At 31.3% G+C, this 21,730-nt stretch overlaps 1 protein-coding gene across 1 annotated transcript; it reads right to left on the reverse strand.

Annotated features, from left to right (window-relative positions):
- Nucleotides 1-10,147: 10,147 nt before the first annotated feature.
- On the reverse strand, nt 10,148-18,614 carry LOC119637924. Its single transcript, XM_038034368.1, is given in 5 exon segments — nt 10,148-11,195; nt 12,001-13,848; nt 13,850-15,049; nt 15,108-15,270; nt 18,583-18,614. Coding segments are annotated over 4 exon segments (3,567 nt in total). The 5' UTR covers nt 15,270; nt 18,583-18,614; the 3' UTR covers nt 10,148-10,838.
- Between the last annotated feature and the right edge of the window lie 3,116 nt (nt 18,615-21,730).

Genomic DNA, 21,730 nt, shown 5'->3' on the forward strand with positions numbered 1-21,730 from the left:
TGTGTGTATGTGTTGTATGCGAACGTTAATATAAGTAACGATTAAGTTTCAATCAAGACTTATTTTTTTCTGTTGTTTTCGGTTTATTCGTAAGAATTTAAGATGATTGTCTGCAAAGTTGTCTCTTCGGTTACACGCAAACGTGATTAAACCTATTTTCTTGCTGATTATAGATGATTTCAAACTGATTACTTTTAATTATATAACATAAGTTCTGTTTGTAGAATATTTCCCGTTTTTTGTAACCAATTTAATTGAAATTAAATAGTTGAACCTAATCATTGCAATAACGAAGCGAAGAGATTTTCGCCTACTCATTAACCCAACATTATAGAGCGCGATCTTGAACCAACTACATTTAAAGACAAGTAAAAACATGATAGTGGGTCAAGTAAGACATTTATTTATATAACGAACGCGTGGCGCTCGTCTTTAGGCCAAAACATGTCGATGTAACATATTTCATTTAAGTATCGTAAAAATTACCATCATGGAGACTTGCCGACCCGTTACGACCCGTTCAAATTTCATATAATTCAATTTACCCGTTTATACCAATACGGCGAATGGATTGTATCTGCTCTTCACGACCGACTCAGCTATGCAGCCATCAAATACGAAAAGTACTTAAGCATTTTTTTTTCATTAAACTATGAAATGGTCGAATTAAAAACACGGAAAATTGATGCGGAATGCCACATTTTTAATAATAGTTGAACCTATACAGTTAATGGGATCTAATGTTTGTTTCTTTGCATTAGTAAGGATTGGCGGGCTTAATATATGACTTGTGGTGGGTATTTTAAATATATATAGTATGCTTTTATTATTTTCTTTTTTTTTGATGAGTATGCAAGTAAATATTGTTTGCATTTTTTCTATGTCTATAGGAAAGTTTTTTGCTTTTTTCTATCCTTATTATTATGTTGTTGTACACTTATTTTTTAAATTTTAGTTTTATATTGAGAAATGCTTATAACGCATTTTAGGAGAATTTTTTTTTCTTTTGTTTTTTAACATTGAATTATATGCAATTACTTAATGATTCGCTGTTTATAACACACACTTACTTTATAAAGTTGATGTTTTGTTTGTTATTGTTTGTAGACATTTTTTTACTTTTTATATTTTACTTTTGTTATTAATTCTTAAGAGTTTATTTAATGTACACATATACATACACTATGAAAAAATAGCTGCTACGTACACACATAAATATTAATTATAAATACTTCATTATTATCGTATATATTCATTTGTGGGTATTAATAACTTTTGTTGTTGTTCTTGTTGTTGCTGTGTTTATTCTTCTTTAATTACTTCTCATTAATTTTTTTTTTTTTGCGTTGCGTGTGATATTTCTTTTTATATATGTATATATTTCATTGTATATAATTTTTGTTGTTGTTTTTGTTTCTCATTTGTTAATAAGACTGAATTTATTTTTTATATATTATAATGCAGTGTTTTTGTATCAATTAATTTTATTGAATCCATTGAACTGGAAATCATTTCTTTTATTTTTTCCTTTTTACGTTTTTTTATTTTTCCTTTTTATTTTGTTTTCTAATTATAGTTTATGTTAACTCTAAATTTCACATCACAAGTTGAAATTTTTAGAAGCTATGTAAAATAATTTTAAAAATATTTAGCTGATAATAATTTACTTATAAAATAAATAAGAAGCATGCCTGTATAATGAAGGAAATGAGAAAAGTTAGTAATTTGAAAATAATAATAAATACTTGTTACTCGTCTTCCTTTCTTTTCTTTTCTCTCGTTTTTTTAAAATGTATTAGTCATTTTCATATGTTTGACAATTCGACTTGATTAATGTAAACTTAAATTTGCTTAGATATTTTTAGATGTTTGTAAAAGTGAAATAAAATTGTTTACGAAAACTCAGCAGTAAATCTTCACTCCTACTTGATGTAAAAACAGATAAGAAGTAATTTCGACTCTTTCCTAGAGCAGTTCTTATTAAACCTAAGTTATGCCATCACTTATTGTGTAGAAATTTGCGTAAATCTTTTTTAATTGCGAATATATGTCAGTTGACCGTTCACGATCGTTTTTGTTTTAAGCTTTTGAATCAATATCTGTATTTATGTATTACAATGCTTGTGCATAGGGTATATTAAATTTGTACGGACATATGTAACACCTGCAGAGGCTTAATGTCCACCTTTTATTGTACCGGAAATGATTTTAAATCGATCATAGTTTGTGTGTCGATATGTCCATGTAATGTCTATCCACGTAACATTTTGTTCAACCTAAACGTCGCAATTTTTAAGATATTTTCACTCTCCAGAAAAAAAAATTGCAATTTTCAAATTTTCCATTTCTCGGCAAACCTTGCTGTGTAATATTATTTTAACATTTTAAATTGATGTGAAAACTTTGGATGGGTTGGAGCAACTTTTTGAACCACGTCTCATATAACCGTTCCTACAAAAGCTGAATCTTTATATGGTAAGGCCTAATTTACATAGTAGTAGTTCATAATAGTAAATTGACAGTGAAAGCAACCTCACCGAATTTGGACCATCTAGATCTATTTTTTAGATATTCCGCATGTGAGAATTCTCGGAAACTGCGAACCCTCATATGACAAAAAGAACTAATTCTTAATGTTTTATGATATAAATTTATTCTTGTCAATTTGCCATAACAATTATGTGACCAAGTTTGTAACACATGGGTCTATAGCCTAGTCGCCACCCCATATAAGAATTCTCATGAGTAGTAAGCTCTTGAGAAAAAAGTTTAGTTTTTAATGTTATTTATACATTATTAAATGAACAGTAAGCAATTCGGATTAAATACGTCTATTTTTTAGACGGCAGTTTATAAAGAGATTATCACGAAACGCAAATCTTTATTTGGAGAGAAAATTCTAGTTTTTTGTGACGGAAACTGATAAATTATAAAATTTTTGGGAAGCAAACTAAATTTTCCAAATTTGGATCTCACCACGTGACATTTCGGAAATCCTCCCGAAAATAATGATATAATTTTTGGCACATTACCAAAACGAAGTTGCCGACTATAACATTCTTGCCGTGTTTTTTTTTTTACTATTTTGGGCGAATATTTATAAAAGTAAGTTCAATTTCAATTTTCTTTTTCAAATTTTATGGTCCTACGTGTCTCAATAACAGATATACATATGTAGTTGCTTTATCTGAACATTTTACGTGAGTCCAAAATACGTATATTCTTTTTTTTTAAATGGATACATTTAGTATGTTTATAATGCCTAGCATTGACCGATGAGAATATAGCAAGTAAGAATTGAATGCGGGTATTGGAGAGAACGCCGGCCATTATGCGAAACTAGTATATTGATAATCTTGATCTGTACGACATCATCGATAGATTTGACAGATATGCGCTTATGCGCCAAGCTTAAACCTTTTAATTACAATTTTTTGAGTTTGTATAATGCATAAAACTTTGCGTGTTCAAAATTTTCGGATTGAACTGTTGTTGATGATGAAGATTGCTATGATACAACATTGCTATACAACCGCAGCTATAGCGCACTCGCGGTTTTTCCTTAACAGTGATTGCATTGAATATTTCTTTGAATAAATAGTAGGAAATAACAATGCTTTTTAAAAGTTCTATTGACCTTTGAGCGAATTTTAAATATTCCATTGTTTACGTCAAAATTTTTACGTAACTTAAATAATATCGAGCTTAATATTATTAGTTACTTTTCTCAACGTAGATGAAGAGAATGAATAGCATAAATACACCCAGCTCCTTTTTACACCGTCTTTTTTCACTCGATTTTGAAATAAAACACCAGCAAGAATAAATACGTATTGTTCTAGCGCGAATCTTAAAAAAAGTTTTTTTTAAGTCTCTTTGATAGGGTCATTTAAAACCTATGTATTCAGCAATAAAAAGTACAATCAAAGGAATAGTGTGAACGGAAGCGTGTGCATTTATGCCCACACTTGTGTTAACGGCGTGATCTGCTACAGTGATCGAAATTCTTCATCAAATGCGACAGTCGTGCTAGACATATCTGAGATATCTATCAATGTTAGTATTTTTAGTTCACTTCGTAATAAACGTGCACGCTTCTTATTAAGCAGCGATGAATACTTGCTAAATTGATTTTTCATAATTTAAATTTAAATTGTTATGTTATTATATTATTGTACTTACGGACTGAATTTTCATTTTACGCTAATTTTAATATATATTCATAATAAAAATGAGAATTGTTTTTATATATATAAATATATATAAAGTGGAGTTAATACTTTTTTGGGAAAATATTTGAAATTTTTTCAGCTTAAACGAGTTTTTAAAATTGTGGAACGTATAACCAAATTTACCATGTGCTGCATGTATATTTTTACATAATTTTATTTGCACGGATTTCTAATGAACGTATTAACAGTGGAAAAAAGTTGTGTATTTAAATTTTAGTTTATTATTTTTTATTTAATTTTTTTTTAATAGATATTTCATATTATTTGCTTTAACTATTTTGTACCAAATACATTTCGAAGTAAATTATATTTGACTAAATATATGTGATAGCAGTGCATATATTATGGATATGCAAGCATTTTGTTCTCCATTCCCGAAGGATTCAGGGATAATTAATAAAAATTAACTGAATGGAAGGAGCCAATATTTGACGGTTAATGTATATAATTTTCAGACTCTGACGACCATTACTGAATTCATTTAAAACTAAAGGCTTTAGTTAAGAGAAGAAAAGTATAAAAGACGATACGTTCATCAGTTTGTCAGATTGTCAGCGTGATTTCAATAAGTAGATAAAAGAAAAAACAAAGTGAGGTAAGTTAAAGTTTTTCCTCCGGTTGATCGTTCTGTATCTCTGCTACCACATCTCATTGAGTTTGCTTACCTCTTTTGATGGGTACAGAAAGTTGAAAACTTTAAAGCATATGAAATTTATATTTACTAAACAAGCCTTATATATCGAATACCCCAGCAAAAATATATAGTAGATATCGAAAAGTTGTCTACGAATTCAGCAAATTTTGCACAATCCAATGTTAAACAAATCTTGAAAGTTGTTTTCATAAATAAATGTGAGGTTTCCTTCATCGAATGTCATTAACAAACGTGATATTCCCCACTTTTTTTTGTATTAAAAAGTTTCTTCATTTTAAGCAATTCCAGGCGTCTTTGTGGACGGATCATTGGCACTTTTCAATTTTAGTCTATAGACGTAACCTAAGCATATCTTCCTGTCCCATTTTTTACCTTTTATGGGCCGATCGTACTTATTGCATAAATAAGATGGAATTACAAGGTCTTACGCTGTAATTAAGAATATATATATATATATACATATATATATACTCTAAGGGAGATTTTGTTAAACAAATCCAAAGTTTTGCACATCTTTTGTATGATCTACATCATATTCTGAATAAAGATAGTCGCGAAAATGCATAAGTACACTTTTTTTTGGAAATGCACATAAGATGAGGCAACCAAGTGTTACAAATTACGTAGCCTTGACATATCAAATTGCCTACCACAAAACCATACAGTAACCAGGGGGCAATTTAATCGTTAGATAAAGACAAGAGTAGAAAAGATATGGGAGCGACTTGATTTAATTCTAACATTGTTTACAACAATGGTAACAAATCGCGAAGATTGTTGAATGATCGCAACTACCTCCTGCGGATTAATTCTTGAACTGTATGACTGAACTAAAAACCGATGGCTTATTTTGTTCAATACTGAGCACAATAATTTTTTTTCTCTAAAAATTTCAAATATTTTTCTTTGCTATTCTTCACAATCGTAGTATGCCGAGAAACTTAAGGGGCTAGATCACCGTGTATTTCTCAAAAAATTGATTTTATTTCCAATTTTTTTTTTTTTTTTTTTATCGGAAATTGCAATTTTTCATTTAAATACTCGCCAATTAAACAGAAATCACACTCTCCCAAAATCCCTGCGTATTGGACTTGATATAGGAATGTAGATGAAATGTCTTCTTAATTCAAATTGGGTCACTTATGTTGTTTACCGCCGAGCACCTTGAACTAAAGATTTATTTTTTCTAATACTTAAAGGAACGCTTAATGTAACCTCCTCAAATATTATTGGTCTGTTATTTTTCCTTTCATCTAAAAAAATTGCCTCCAACATTTTTTTTCTAAAAAAAAAATTGGCAAAAAAATTCTTTTTCAAAAAGCTATTGTGGTCTATCCGTTTAAAATAGAATTTCTGGATAAGTTATGTTCTTGGTATTATTATAAACGCAATGACAAATTAAATTAATTTTTATAAAGCATGTATTACTTAGTTCTAATGCAATAGAATAAATTAAAAGCAAAGAAAACGTTTTTTAAAATCAAGCTAGAATTTAAAAATTTGAAATATTGCCATAAAAATGTAACAATAAATAACACAATCTTACCTATAAGTAAATGCGTATGATATAAACAATTGAATAAGTAATAAATAAAATATAAAAGAATAAGAACCGCAATTGAATTTATTTATCAAGCAGTTGGAAAAGATCAGCAAAATAATAAAAAAAGAGATGATGTATTTTTAATATAGTAATAGTTGAGTTCAGTAATCGAAATTTCGTAAACATAATACACAAAATACACATGCATCGTACATATGTATTAACTAAAAAGAAGTTTAAAAAAAAAGAAATAAATAAACAAAAGAGAAATAGCAATAAAAAAACAAGATATATTATAATAATATGTAACATAATAAGCATAATTAAAACTTTTTAAAAGTTTTACAAATTTGTTCATTTGTTTCTCTATGTTTAATGTTCTCTTCGGTTTTTTTGTTTTTCTTCTAATTATTTTCCATTTTTTTTTGTTCAAAAGAAATTCCCTAGAAAACATGTACGTAAAACACAAACACACACGCGCGCGTTTTTACATGTAAATACGTGGGTATATGCATGGTCAAGTAGTGTGTTAAAATTGAAATACATTTGTATTATATGTGTAATTGTATTTAATTTACGATAATAAATATTACATGTATATAAAAAGTACATAATTAATTATTTAGATTTAATACAAATAAAATCTTGACAAGAAATCAAAGATATTTTAACGGCTTTAGTTTACTTTTTATGAACCCATTGGGTTTAAATTATATCTGCACCACGGCAACGCACCCCCTCTGCATATTATAACAACACGTTTCTCTTCTTTTGAAGATTCTCATGATAAAAAAAAAAAAAAGAAAAAAGACGGACACATAACAAACAAAAACTAAATAAAAAAAACATTAAAAACAAAAGGAAGAAAAAAACATTGAAAACAAAAGGAAGAAAAAAAATATTACATAAATATTTGTCGGTTTAAAAATAAAAGAACCCTTTTATGTGTAACGAATCAAAAAGAGGATACGTTGCGCGATTAAACAGCCCGTTTTTATGTATAATAAATAACACATTTATCGGTTTTTTTTTGTTTTTATTAAGCTTGAGCTTGAAGGTACTTAATGATTTTATTTTCCGTTTTCTCATTAATGTATTGTAATATAATTTTTACTAATTTTTTTTTTCTATTTTTCTGTATTTTCTTGCTCTTATTTCTTTTTAGATTTAACTTAAATCGGAGAGTTTTAATAATTTCAAGTAAAATACACTTTACATAACATTTTTAGTTTAGTAATTAAAACTCTTAAAAAAAAAACAAAATAATAAATAGTTTAACGATGTATAGTACAACAAATGTATTTTATTATATAATGAGAATATTTAAACACCAATAAAGGTAAATTATAAACAAAATAGATACTAGATTCGCTTTCTACCGAATCTTGAACATCCATCACCACTCGATCGATATAAAAAAAAAACTCCTGAAAATTGCAGTATTTTTTGCAGAAACAGTTTAGTGTTTTTTACCCATTATGAGCTAAGCAGTTCGAAAAATACGTTTATTTTCAAACATTTTGTAAAGTGCCAACTCGCCGTCTTCATTTACTTGCAATTTTTAAAATTCAGACGAATAAGCGAGTGGACGTAATGGGATAAAGACAGAGCTGTACGGTTTCGTTACATATTTATGAATGGGGGTACAAGTTTATATTCAGATGATGAATGTAATAGGCATTTTATGGAAGGAAAACCTTCATGTTGCCTAGTAGCGACAAAATAAATATTTGCAGTGCTTATTTGCCCTTGCCAATTATCGAAACTAGAGTTCCTTTAAGAATTGAAAAGCCATCAACACAAATGCCAAATCAGGTGTCGCTGTTAACAGCTTTAAATATGTTTTTGAAGGATTAAATCAAATATTATATGATTAGAGAGACAAATAGCTTCTTAGAAGCCGAGTTATTGCTAGCATAATATAGAGGAATATAAAAAAAAAACAATAATAATATTAATATAAATAATAATAACAATAATAAAATGTAGGTAAGAACAAATTATTGAGCGGAGAGGTGAAGAGAGGGGATTAGAGAGAGAGAGAGAGAGTATTGTAGTTTGCAAAAGGTTTTTTGTTTTAAAAAGCCAACTAACGAGGCCATTTTTAAATGAATTATTTACGGGGCTCTGACATATATAATGTACATACTGCTTTGCTCATGCATATGAATAGATCGCAATTTTTAAAATGGATTTGAAATGCTTCAACTTCTTTCTTCTTATTCAGAATTCTATGCCAATCAATAATACGCAGGTCTCTCTTACGCTTAACACGGTACTTGCAAAGCAACTGTTTTGATATAACACGGCGCAAATATTGCGAATATTATAAGAGGGTTTCAATGCAACACAATTTCAAAATGCATATATATATATTTGACAATTGATTTTTGTCTCTATTTTTTTTTTTTTCGTTAATGAGAGGAATTTCAATCAACTTTGGTAAAAAAAAAGAAATTCCTGATGAAAAATAATTTTCATAATAATAGTGATCGTCATCACTATTTTTTGAATATATTTTTAATTTTGTATTTCATCATGATTTATAACAATCTGAAGTTAATTTTTGTTTATTTGTGAGTTTAAAACGAAATTAAAAATTTGATTATTTACGATTTTGATGGTCGATACAATACGGTACGCATCGCATTGATTTACATTGTCTAAAGGTATCTTATAACACGGCTTCGATACAACGCCATTAAGATTTCGATATAACGCGGTACACATATTTTTGATTGATATTTGATCTAAGTTTAAATTATGTTATATATAACATTTAAGTTTAAATAAAATATATAAAAAAAGTTTCGTATAATCCGGTCTCGATATAGTAACGTACGAATTAATTGCGTTAAGCGGGAGAAGTCTATATATGCATTTAACATATCTCTGTTATCTATTTGTGCGAGGTAAATATATCTTCAAACGCTGGACGGGACACAAAGATGTATACTTGCGTTCAAAAGGGATGAAATTAGGAGTTTTATATTCATTACTCAAAGAAGTATTTAGCATTCAGGCTAGGTATAGTATAATCGTGGACTGAGTCCACAAGAGGCTACACCCTAAAAGCTGAGCTTAGAAAATTAGCCTAAAAAGTGTATCAAAATGAGTTATTTTTTAATGTTTTTTCACTTTAGTTATGGCTTTTGGCTTAGTTTGTCTTATTTTTGTTAAAAAAAAAAAATACACGAATAAATTGTTTTTGCTTATGTTCGTAGTCATTTTAAGTTGTTTTTTTTGCTCTTCTTTCTGCAGCATAACATATTTTATCGATTTTATAAAAATATATATAAAAAAATTTACAATTTCATCAAAATAAAACAATAATTAATATATGTATATAGTACTTGTTTGATAATCATCATAATAAGTATAATTATAATAGTTAACATCGCACAATAGCGTAATTTAAATTTCTTTAAGAAATATATATATTACATATATATAGCTGTGTATAATCTTTTTTGTTTTATCTATAATTTTTTTAGAATATATACATATACATATATATATATATATATATCCATATATATTTATATGTTTATATACATATATATATATATATATATATATATATCCATATATATTTATATGTATATACATATATGTATATATATATATATATTTCCTAAAGTATACATACACACAACATACATACATACATACATACATATCTATAAATAAATATATATATATATGTATAATACATAATAAATTATATATTATATATATGTGTAGAAATTATATATGCTGGCATTACATTTATTAGGTTTGGTTAGTATCTTCTAAAATCTTTCATTCAGATAGTTGGTGGTAATTGAAGGCATCTTCACAATCACATTGCCCTACCTGAATATAATTCTAGGTAAATTTGTCACCAGTAAAAATTATAGTTGCTTGCAAGCACACGCTGCTTATATAAGATGGCAATGATGATGGCGAGGGCAATAACTACAAACAATAACAGTAAGTTTTGCTATTACAACTAAAGGAAGTTCAAAAACGATCCTCTGCGCTTTTAGTTTAAAAATTGTATAGAAAAAATATATATCTCATCTTGATATAAATTTCAATCTAAAAAATTTAATACATTACTTTTAATTATTTAATTTTTACATAATTAATAAAAACCTTAAAAAACAGAAATGGTTATTATGGTAAAATCAACTCGCCCGCTAATTGAGAGAACGAAAATTAACCCGGAAAATATTACAGATTATCACTTTCAAAAGGAAAATTGCAAACGTAGCTACATACTGAAACTTAAGTTTTCATGAACGTATAAGTAATTAATTGAATGTAGTCGTGTTAATGTCTGTCTGCATAAATATTACTGGATATGTATGATTAAATGTCGACTCTTTGATAGTTTACCTTTCATTGTTTCATATTGCGATATCAGTTAATCAATCTTGGTAACATTATCATCTGCACAGGGCCAGATTTTGTCTACTATTTCGGTAATACGTGCATCTAACTCAGAGTCGCGCATTATAGTCCTATCGTAGTTTTCCTCCATTTGTTGTGTTGTTCGCTGATGCGGCTCCTGCTGCTGTTGTTGTTGCTGTTGTTGATTAAGCTGTCTGTGCTGCCGATCATCAATAAAAGATGTTGCTTGTGATATTGTAGCTGTACTTAAATTTGAAGATTTTGAATACGATATATCATCGCCCCAAAAATTATTTAAATTTAAACTCATCGTTGATTGTTTCGAGTTATTTGAGTTATTCCATATATGATCATCATTAACCACGGAAGTCTTCGACAAACGGAGCAATAATAAAATTTAAAAGAAAGAATAACATACATAAAGCATGAGAATATAGTGAATGAATAATATTAATTATAGTGATACTTATTAAGTAATTTCAAAGTGATAGTTTGAGTCTTAACCTATAGATTAGCCTCTTTGGGCTAACCGATCGGCTCGTTATCAAACCATATAAACTAGATTGAGAAAAATATAATAACAAAGAAATAAAATTACGAAGATAAACAACCAATGCCAATTTGCCAGTTGAAAAGATGAATCTTCAATTAAACCCAAAGGATCGTCAATAAAGAAAATTAAGATACTTTGAGATCTCATTTTAGTTCGAATTGCTGCTTTAGAAGGCAGCTTACCGTACATTTCGGCGACAGTCACATTTTTAAAGAAAAAGCAAACTAGAATGTTTTATGCCGAGCAAACCATTATTTTTCTATATATGAGTGCATGTAACTTGTAATAATCAGCCATTGCCATTTACATAAAGCACAATGGCTTTTCTTATAAGAAAGTTGCGAAATGCGTAGAAAGTTCGATCAAGTCGGCTGCTCTATAAATGATAGAAGTTCCGCACCCAAATAAAATGCAAATCAAATAGTGAAGTCATTTCACTAAGGCATTCATGATCTTCAAGTATAAGATGTGAGTTTGTAAGCATAACTACAAAAAATTTAATACCAACTTAACTACGGGTGGACAGACAGACCGCAACGGTGGTGGTGGTTGCGCTATTGTTAATGGAAACGGTTGGCTGTAACTAATATCGTAGCTAATATCGTAATCTACATGCACTTACCTTTTCCAAATCCGCACTAAAACTCTTGGAGCCTAGGATATTGCTTAGCGGATTGAGATCAAATTTAAAATTATTTAAATTGCCTCCGACCGTTAGATCGTTGACGTTCACGGCATTGGCAGGGAGAACGTTCGAATTGAAATTTAACGATAGCTTCGAGAGGGCAGCTTGCATGCTATTAAAATTACCAAATGTCGAATGTGGGTGTGAAACATTATTAGAGGAATCAGTCATCGGGTGCGCCATTGACATTGCCAGCGTGTTATCATTATCCATAGAAAACATGGAGAAGTTCGACTCGGCCATATTAATGGTAGGATTCTGACTGGGCTTGTCCCAGTTATCATTAAAGGCGTTATTGATATAAGGGTTCGGGCCGGGTGTAGGTGTGAAACCTTTATACATAGGACATATGGGACCATATTTACTGCCCAAAGCAGCTGTCGTAGTGGGCACATCATAAGTGGATGCATCATCATCTAATATAGAGTCAGAGCGTACAAAACTGTCCCGGTCACGAAATAAAGATGGGGTGGATGCCTCTATGTTTACAGCATTACTTTCATTAACACCAGGAACAGAACCACTATTAAGCATTGAAGTGGCTCCCATCAGACTATTATTATTATTATTATTATTACACGGACTCCATAATATATTTTGCCCTGTTGACGTTAGTAGGTTTTCATTTAGAGAGTTTCCTGTGTGATCCATGAAATCAAGTTTCGGACTATCTTCGTTGTTATTGTTCGAACAAAAAGAACTGTTAAAAATAAAATTATCAGATAATAAGCCTGAGGAATTTTTTTCAAAAACTAGTGGTATGTCCGTAGGGGGCGGCATAAATATAAGGTGATGTTGATTCGAATTTTGGGGGTTTGAGCTTTGAATCAATTCATGTGGATTCAAAAGGGGTTGGCATTGCTGTTGAGTATTCCATAATGGGGCTGATGTAGGTGGTACTGAAGGCTTCAGTTTGGACTTTACAAATCCCAACGGAAAATCCCCGCCGAGAGGTGAACTTAGGGCTGCTGCGGTGTTGGCGTCTATAGACGTACTATTAAATAATGATGGTGAATGAGCTTTAAGCCCTATGGGTCCGACAGCATAAAAGTCGGCTGCAATTGGAGTGCTGAATAAGGATTTTTTGTTTAATGGACTTCCAAGAGATTTATTTAGATTTGTGCTTTGAACATTCGGTGGGTTAACGGCAGTCGCCATATTTGTTGATGCATTCAGCATAGGTCTGACTGAATGCATACCGCTCTGTGTCTGCCCTCTATTACTTGGAGAACGTGTGCTAGATGATACATTCATGTTCGTAGGTGGCATCCGTACAAGTTTCCCCGGATGGTTCAAGGGAGCAAATGGGACATTTTCGAAAGTTTGCACTGGCGGCATCGCGACTGAGGGCGGGAGAGGTGTCGGGTGTAAGACATTCAAAGAACTCTGCATGCTCAAAGGAGAATGAGTAGTTGAATCGCCGAAAGCTGCCTCTACGCCGCTATTTCGTACCATACAAGCTGCGTTGTCATTTACTGGAAATTGATGCAAGGGTGAATTTTTTAGCCTTATTGGTGAAGACGACGGCTCTGAACTGATCTGTATCCGCGGCAATGAACAAATGTGTGGACTCTGTGCTTGCCTGGGAGATGCAATTCGTTTTGGCTGCTGCGATTGTTGTTGAAATTCTTTATCTGTATTTTCTGTGGACTGACTAGCACTAGCTGGAATTCGGCAGACATTCTTTCCAGAAGCATTTCTTCTGTTTTTAGCGCGATACCTTTGCCGTTCCTCCGTAGAATGAGCGAAAGTACAGTTAGGACCCCGGGGGCAAACACGTTTTTTTTGTGAGGTCACGGCATAAACTAATTTTATACTTTGCATTAGCATTAGCTGACGTTACTGAGTAATCTTGAGCTTTTCGATTGCTGTGAAATTGCACAAATTTTACCAAGCCTAATACCACATGACGCACTGCATCGAGAGCATTTTCAACGTCTTGCCATGAAGGTGGAGGGCTCTCCAGGGAGGGATCAATCCCGGTGAGATGCTTAAGATGAGGACGTAAACTAAACAGATTAGTGGGATCACCCGTGCGCTGCAACGCTAAAACCAATTCTTGAACAGATTGGGCAAACGACGAGGGCGATTGCAATGTATCGCATATACTCTGCATATGTGATTTGTGGGCTGTGTTTCCATATAACAATGAAGACCATTGATCTGGAGCTATCCGCAATCCGGCCTCAGTCGCGATCTGTACGATTTGAGCATCGTGCTCGCGGCGCAGAGCTTCATAATTGCGAAATTCTTCCTTCAATTGCATTAATGATGAATCCCCTTCGCGTTTTGATACTTTAAAACAACTGGCACGATATAAAAGTTGTACCACATGCCCAATACTTGTTTTGGAGGCTGGGAGGAAGTTTTCGACCAAACGCTGAACTACATACATTACTAAAACTTTGCGAGATAAAGCTGAACCATTTTCCAAAGCCTGCAGTACCAGTTTTAAGACTTCTTCTTGCATAGCCGGACCCAAAAATTGGCATCCCCGTGAACGTACTGCAGCCCACAGATATAAACTCAACTGCTGAGGATTTTGGTGTTGTAACAATAACTCAGTCACCGTGCGTTCACCTAAAAGACGCGCTGTTCTTACAGCGCGCGTTCGTCCCTCCTCTTCCATGAGTTGACAATTTACTAAAGTGACCAATTTGCGTAGCATCGGTCGAGTTAACAAACTGCCGCTGTTGGCAACAAATGACTTGAGGTATTGGGCAAGTTCTTCTATACATTTTTGAGCCGATTTGTAACACTTTAAATCCTCTGAACTTAGCTTTCGAACACTAAGTGGCATATGCTTATCACATAGAACGGTATTACCGTCGCCATTGTGGTTTTCATTATTATTATTATTACTGGTTAATTTTGGGTTAACAGAACAGTCGTTATCGTTCCCATACTTTTTTGAATTTCCCGATTCCAATAATTGTAAAAGAGCATTATTTATAGGTAGATTGTCCACCTCAGTTGTTATTGAAGTCTACCAACAGAAAAATTTGCTTAAAGATACGCAAATTAAAGGCTAAATCTACACATACCTGATCAAAGGGACACTGACGATTGTACACAGTAGCAAGGCAGACTCGACATATTGTATGACCGCAACCCAAACTTACTGGCTGACGTTGATTAACTGAAAATTCATTACCACAGATTGGACAGGTATAGAATTCTGTCCACGACGGTGCCTGAAACGGCATTCTAGAAAAATGTACAAGAGAAACAAAAACTTACTATTTCGCACTTACATCAGTTCAATCTATGGAAGCAATTTGGCCAAAATAATATATTATTTATCGCAAAAATCGAGAAAAACACATATTGCTTGTGAGGACTTTTTGTAAGATTTCTCTAAACGCACCATGGCCACAACGCAAAGATCTATATAAAGTCGACGTGTTCGCAATTTTTGAAAACGTACAACATAGCAACAAGAAATGAATAAATATTTTTTTTTTACTCATGTGAAGCTTAATCAATAGAGTTTACTCTATAAAACCCTCGAACTTGGAGCACAGCAACCCACGATTTGTTTTATGACATATATTATTACCTAATTTCTTTAATGGAACTATTATTTTAACTATATATGTATATATATATATATATATATATACAGTGAGTCTCATTAATATTGTTAAACTTGGTCCATTGTCCAAGCATAAAAATTTTTTTTACTATTTTTCACTTCTAGGGAAAACGTACAAATATATAAAAAAAAAAAGAAAATTATTCCAGTAGACAAGAAAATTAATATTGGGTTTTTTCATATAAGGATGTATATGAAGATAAAATACAGAATATTTCAAAAATTAATATTTGATGGGGTATCTGTTCTGTTTAATAACGTCATTTAAACATTTTCACATATTTTGTGTAATTTCTCTTGTTCTGGAAACAGAGCTCTTACTCCATTCTTCTGGTAGTCTATTTTTCAGATCTTGGACGGATTCCACACACGGCGGTCTAATTAATCTCTCATATTTTTGATAGAGTTCATGGTTAACGATTGGGGAAAAGGGTCAAGCACTGTGGAACAGTTATATAAAAGCCATTCTTGATTTAAGCGGAATTTGGGGTCGTTGTCTTGGTTGAATTTGAATGTTTCCAGAATACCAAGTTTGTGCGTAGTTTCTTCCAAATTTGCCGTCAATGTCCTTAAATAACCTTCCTTGTTTGCACAAACACCAATTTTCCGACTCCATTGGCCCAGTGCATACCGAACTATAACATGACCATTGTCTTGCTCGCCGTAAGCCGTTATATTTCCTCTCATCAGTAAATACAACGGAAAAAATGGACTTGCACACATGTTTTCCCTGTCTTAACTTCCTACCACGTTCTTGTAGCAGCGGTTTACGGCGAGCATGGCAATGGTCATGTTGTAGTTTGGTATATATTGGACGAATGGAGTCGGGAAATTGGTGTTTATGGATGGCATTGTAAACAAGTAGGATTTTTTAAGGGTATTGAAAGAAAATTTGAAAGATAGGGGGGACAAATTTGGTATTTTGGAAATATTCAAATTCTGCCAAGGCAACTACCTCAAGCCTAAGTCCCTCTTAATTCAAGAACGGCTCTTATATAAATGCTTCAGAGGGCTTCACCCTGTCCCCAATCACCAGGAACGAACCAAACCAATAATATGTGGGATGAATTGGACCACCAACTACGAAAACACCCAATCCCTTCCATCCAAGATCTGAAAAACAGACTATAAGTGGAATGGAGTAAGATGCCTGTTTCTCACACAAGAAAAATTATACAAAACATGTCAAAACGTTTAAATGCCGTTATTAAACAAAAAGGATAACCCAAACATTAATTTTTAATAAGATGATGTTTTTTATCTTCGTATCCTTCTTCATATGAACAAAACCTAATATTAATAACGCTATGTTTTTTGAATTACTAAAGCTATTTAATTTTCTTGTCTACTGAAATAACATTTTGCTTTTCCCTAGTAGTACAAAATAGTAAAAAAATTTTTATGTTTGGGAATGGACTAGGTTTAACAAGCGTTTACTTTTTGTCGAGCGAAAAAGCCCAATATTAATGAGATTCACTGCATTTATACATATACATTGCTTAGGAGTACTCATGTCCTTTAAACTCTAAAAAGGTAAGTTCTTCATTAATTTACAAATTTCGGAGCTATAATGTGCGCAAACGTGCAAGTGCACGCTCCCCCTATTTTCAATTCACTTTGCGAGTCTCAAAAGTTTGATTTTTGTCAGGATTTTATAAAAGCTTTTCAACATTTGACCGATATTCAAGCTAACGTAGTATGAAAGTAACAAGCAATACAAACAAGTGCAAAGCGCCCAGCTGATTGCGAAAGAAATTTGATTTCTATATGTACACAAAAATATAAATTTTTTCGCAATATATATATATATATATATGTGTGTATATATATTAATAAAATAGAAGCTATTTAAGAAGCTAACGTTTGTGTGTCATCAGAAAATAAAAAGAATTTATACGCAAAATTATTAAAACAAATACGGATGGTTAAAACCCACACCCTACGATTTTTATAGCTAATTTGGCCGCATTAAAAAGATAGGAAGGAAATAAATGCTAAATAGATGTTGTTAAAGGCAACCTAGCTGCTCATGCTTCTAGATAAAAATCATGAATAATTCATTATTAAAATTTGACAGTAATTCGCATTTCTGTTCAGATGTAGACGGTTTGAGATTTTATCTCTCAAATTCGCTTCAAGTTGTATTGACATGTAAAACTTGTTTGAATTTCGCAAGCTATCACTTAATTATAGACAAAGTAAGAATTGAAAGATTCAGTTTTATACAATTCCCTCCAATGTTAGTAACAAAGAAAAGCTAAAAATGAGAGGATTCTATTCCATTTTTCTAATGTTATAAGCAAAGAACAGCTGAAAAAACGGAATGTTACTACATTTAATCAAATGTTGTAAACAAAGAACAGCTGAAAGTGAAATTTTATACCATTTTCTTTAATATTGTAAATAATAAACAACCAAGGAATACTATACATTTTAATTAGGTAATGAAATGCAAATGACTTTTCAGCCGCATGTCTTATCCTGTTCTTATCATAAATTCTTTCATACGCACAAATTTTTTGATGCTGAGTGCTTCGTCTACTTTTGGACTCCAATATTTTTTATTTATCTTCTTAAGTCTTACCAAATATATTTTGAGGATATTCCAATTTTAATTCCTTACAAAGTCATTAATTTTGAATTTGTTTTTTTCACCAACCAATATCCTTCTTCCAAATTAATTTTTATATAAAGGAAAAGAGAAAAAAAGGGAGAAAGCATAAATATTCATCTGGTGAATAAAGATTTTCCGTACATATCTTGAATATAAAGATATGTTACGTTTCACTCTTGTGTTCCCCTTTAGGTAAAAAAACTCGTCACCAGAAAAAAGTACGAAAATTATTTTACACACAATCACACACACCTTCAAAATGCACATATTATTCTATATCTTCCAAATTGTTTATTATTAAGCGGGCTACCTTTAAATGCTTTCTTCGTTATTTTATCACTTTAAAGTAATTTTAAATTGCCTATAAATTCAATTAATACAAAAGAAATCTCTAAAAAATTAAAACTTCAAATGAAAAGTTTTCGTCAATTATGTACTTTTTTCGAGAAACTAAAAATTATCGATAACTGGGTAGCACTGAGTACATTCACTCAGTCACTTTTAAAGCTAATATCACATACGACTTATCGTCTCTTGCAATCTCTGCATTAATTATTTTAGATTTAATAATTTCATTTAAAAGCACTATCCATAACGTTTGTAAGGTTGTCTGTCACAGAAATGTTATATAGGACTTACTTTATAAAATATTTTTTGCAATTAATAGAAATTTCCCATTTTCATTATGTTTTAGTAAGAATAAAGCCTAAAATAACAACAGGGTCCAATAAAACATTCAATTTTATTCTATTTAAGGTTAGAGTATTAAATTTAAAGGCTAAACGGTATCTATAATAATTCGTTAATAAAAGAAAAGGCGAAATGTTTCATAATTTCGAAAATATTTTATTATGCGTTCAAGCTTGAGATCCCTACCTTGTTTTTTTTAATTATTTTCATTTTCTTCTATTTATTATTCATTAAAATTTTACTTTTGTAACGTAAAATTTTGATAAATATGCGAGAAGTAATTATTGCTTTATATTTCTTTATTAATGTTAACAATATAACAATTGCATCATATTTTCGAGCTGTAGAGTCGAGCATTAAAACTCACACAAACTGTTTCAAAGCCGTTGTTTTTATGAATCGAAATCAGATATTTTTCAATAAAACCTTTAGTTTTTTACCCGCCTGGGTAAGTGATTTGAATTAAAGTTATTTGAACCAATTAATTTCTAGTTTGATTAAATTTTCCACATACATCAAGGAGGTGAAAAATTGAAGGTAGAACTTTTATTATGAAAAGGAATTTTGCAGATTCTAAGAAGATTCTCTACGCTAGATAAGATATTTCGTTTCGATTTCAATATTCAGCAAAATCCCGATGTTAAAACGACGATAACTTTTAAAATAATTTAAATAAGTCTGCAAGCTATAACGAAACTTTGTTCAAGACATAAGGTATTCTAAGGTGAATAAAGGTAGAACACTCACACGTTATTTCCACTGGCTAAAAAACAAATAGTAATACATGGTGGAGACTCGTAATGAAATCTTTTTCTGTATTTGTTGTAGTTTTCTATGAACAATTTTTCCCACGGTAAGGGGCTGAAAATGAGACGTCATTTTCCTTTTCGGGTTAAAAACTCTCCAGCGGTAAACATAATGAGAAGCCATGCCACCTTATCGTTTTGCAAATGTAAACAAAAATACATGGTTTTAGAAACAAAAATAAAAAAGTAAACATAAATATAAACAACAAATTTATAAAAAAAATAATTTATTAATTTTCATAATCTACTTAAATTTTATCACACTGTCGTAAATGGTCGTTATTGCTTGTTTTCAATTTCTTATAATATATTCAATCTTAACAAATTCCGTGACTTGAAATAAGACATGTTTTTTTTTTTTTTGTATGTTGAACAGAGATGGACTAAGCCAATAGATTTGTGGCTTATATGTCCAGATAATAAAAATAAGACATGTTGTGCAAATTATAACAAACTTTAAGTGCATCTCGAATTTTTATGGCTTATCATATAAATATAAACAGCTGCAAAAGTCTTGTTCGACTTGTAGATTTTTTTTTTTCCACTATGAACGGTCAGTCAGGGGATGTCCTTTATTCGTGTAACAGGCTGACGATCAGAAAGAAGACAGGAAACAGAGAAAATAGGGAGGTGGTGGATGCAGCCTGGTAGTTGTGAGTCCAATCGATAAGTATTATATCTTTATCGACTGAGCATTCACTATAGCTAGGACCTGCTATGTAAAAATGCATGCAAATCGTCCTTAGACCATTGGCCGAAATTTTGGAAATCTTTTGAACTTAAAAAAAAGGATAAGAGTTTGGATAAACCCTTTACTGCAAGAGATGAAGGCCTGTATTTTGTTAATGACCTGTCAGGCAATTGGTAGGAGAGCTCTTTATTTTGAAAAATCTTGGGTTAAAGGAAAAATCCAGCTCAAGTGAGTTTCTACAAAAGAGAAAGTTGAATGATGGTGTATGCAGTCGGCATTTTAAAGAGGCATATTTTACTACAGGCAAATTCAACTGAATTAATTTCCTGCACAATATGTTTATATGATATTGTATCTAGAGCAGAGACACTTGCAAACGGAAATTTTTTATATGAAAACTTTATCTAATTAAAAAAAGTATCTCTATATTCTTATAGAAAATTTCCGCTTAAATTTGTTAAAGCGTTTAGGGAACATAATATATAAAATTCCTCAACATGAAATAAACGATGAAACAAAAACAAGCTTTCTATCTATCCTTCATTGTTTTTCCTACATGTGCAATTATGTTTACACTGTATATACTTAAAAACACAATGTGACTGCATATCAGGAAACCAACAAACAATTAAATGCTAACAAGCTAATGAGACCTACTACTCCTACGAAAAGTTCGTGAGAGTTTATATTTTCTTATTAAAAATTTCCAAACATTAAATTTGAAATTGGTTTATTACGATTAATAAAGTCAGAAAACCTTATCATAGAATCGATAATTTTGATGTATACCGTCATAATAAAAATTTAAAGAAAGTGTCACATGTTATTAAGGTCTGTTCGTTTTTTGGGAAAAGGAACGATTCCGATAAATCCTCTAATCTTACCTTGCGGACCAACACATAATAGCGGTATGCAATCAATCTTATCATATCGAAATTTGATGCCGACACTACCTGCAGGTGTGGGATTTTTTTATCAACTACAGTTAGGAGTACGTCGGAAGAAAATTCCTTGCCTGACGCATTCGTTTTGTGTGCAAAGAGCGGCGGAGTATATGCGGACCAATATCCATGATTTCCAAGCACATTATTGACAATAACCGTCGACAAATTTTTGAGTAGCCAGGTCTGTTGATCCCATAAATGGTTATAACTACCGATATTATATAAATTATTATTAATCTGAACATATAAGCCTTACATCTTATTGGCTTTGACCATGCTTAGTCTCTATACCAAAACAAGGATGGTCTTCGTTCGGTCGCAGTGTTG

The sequence above is a fragment of the Glossina fuscipes genome, unplaced genomic scaffold (assembly GCF_014805625.2).
Source record: "Glossina fuscipes isolate IAEA_lab_2018 unplaced genomic scaffold, Yale_Gfus_2 61, whole genome shotgun sequence".
NCBI lineage: Eukaryota > Metazoa > Arthropoda > Insecta > Diptera > Glossinidae > Glossina > Glossina fuscipes.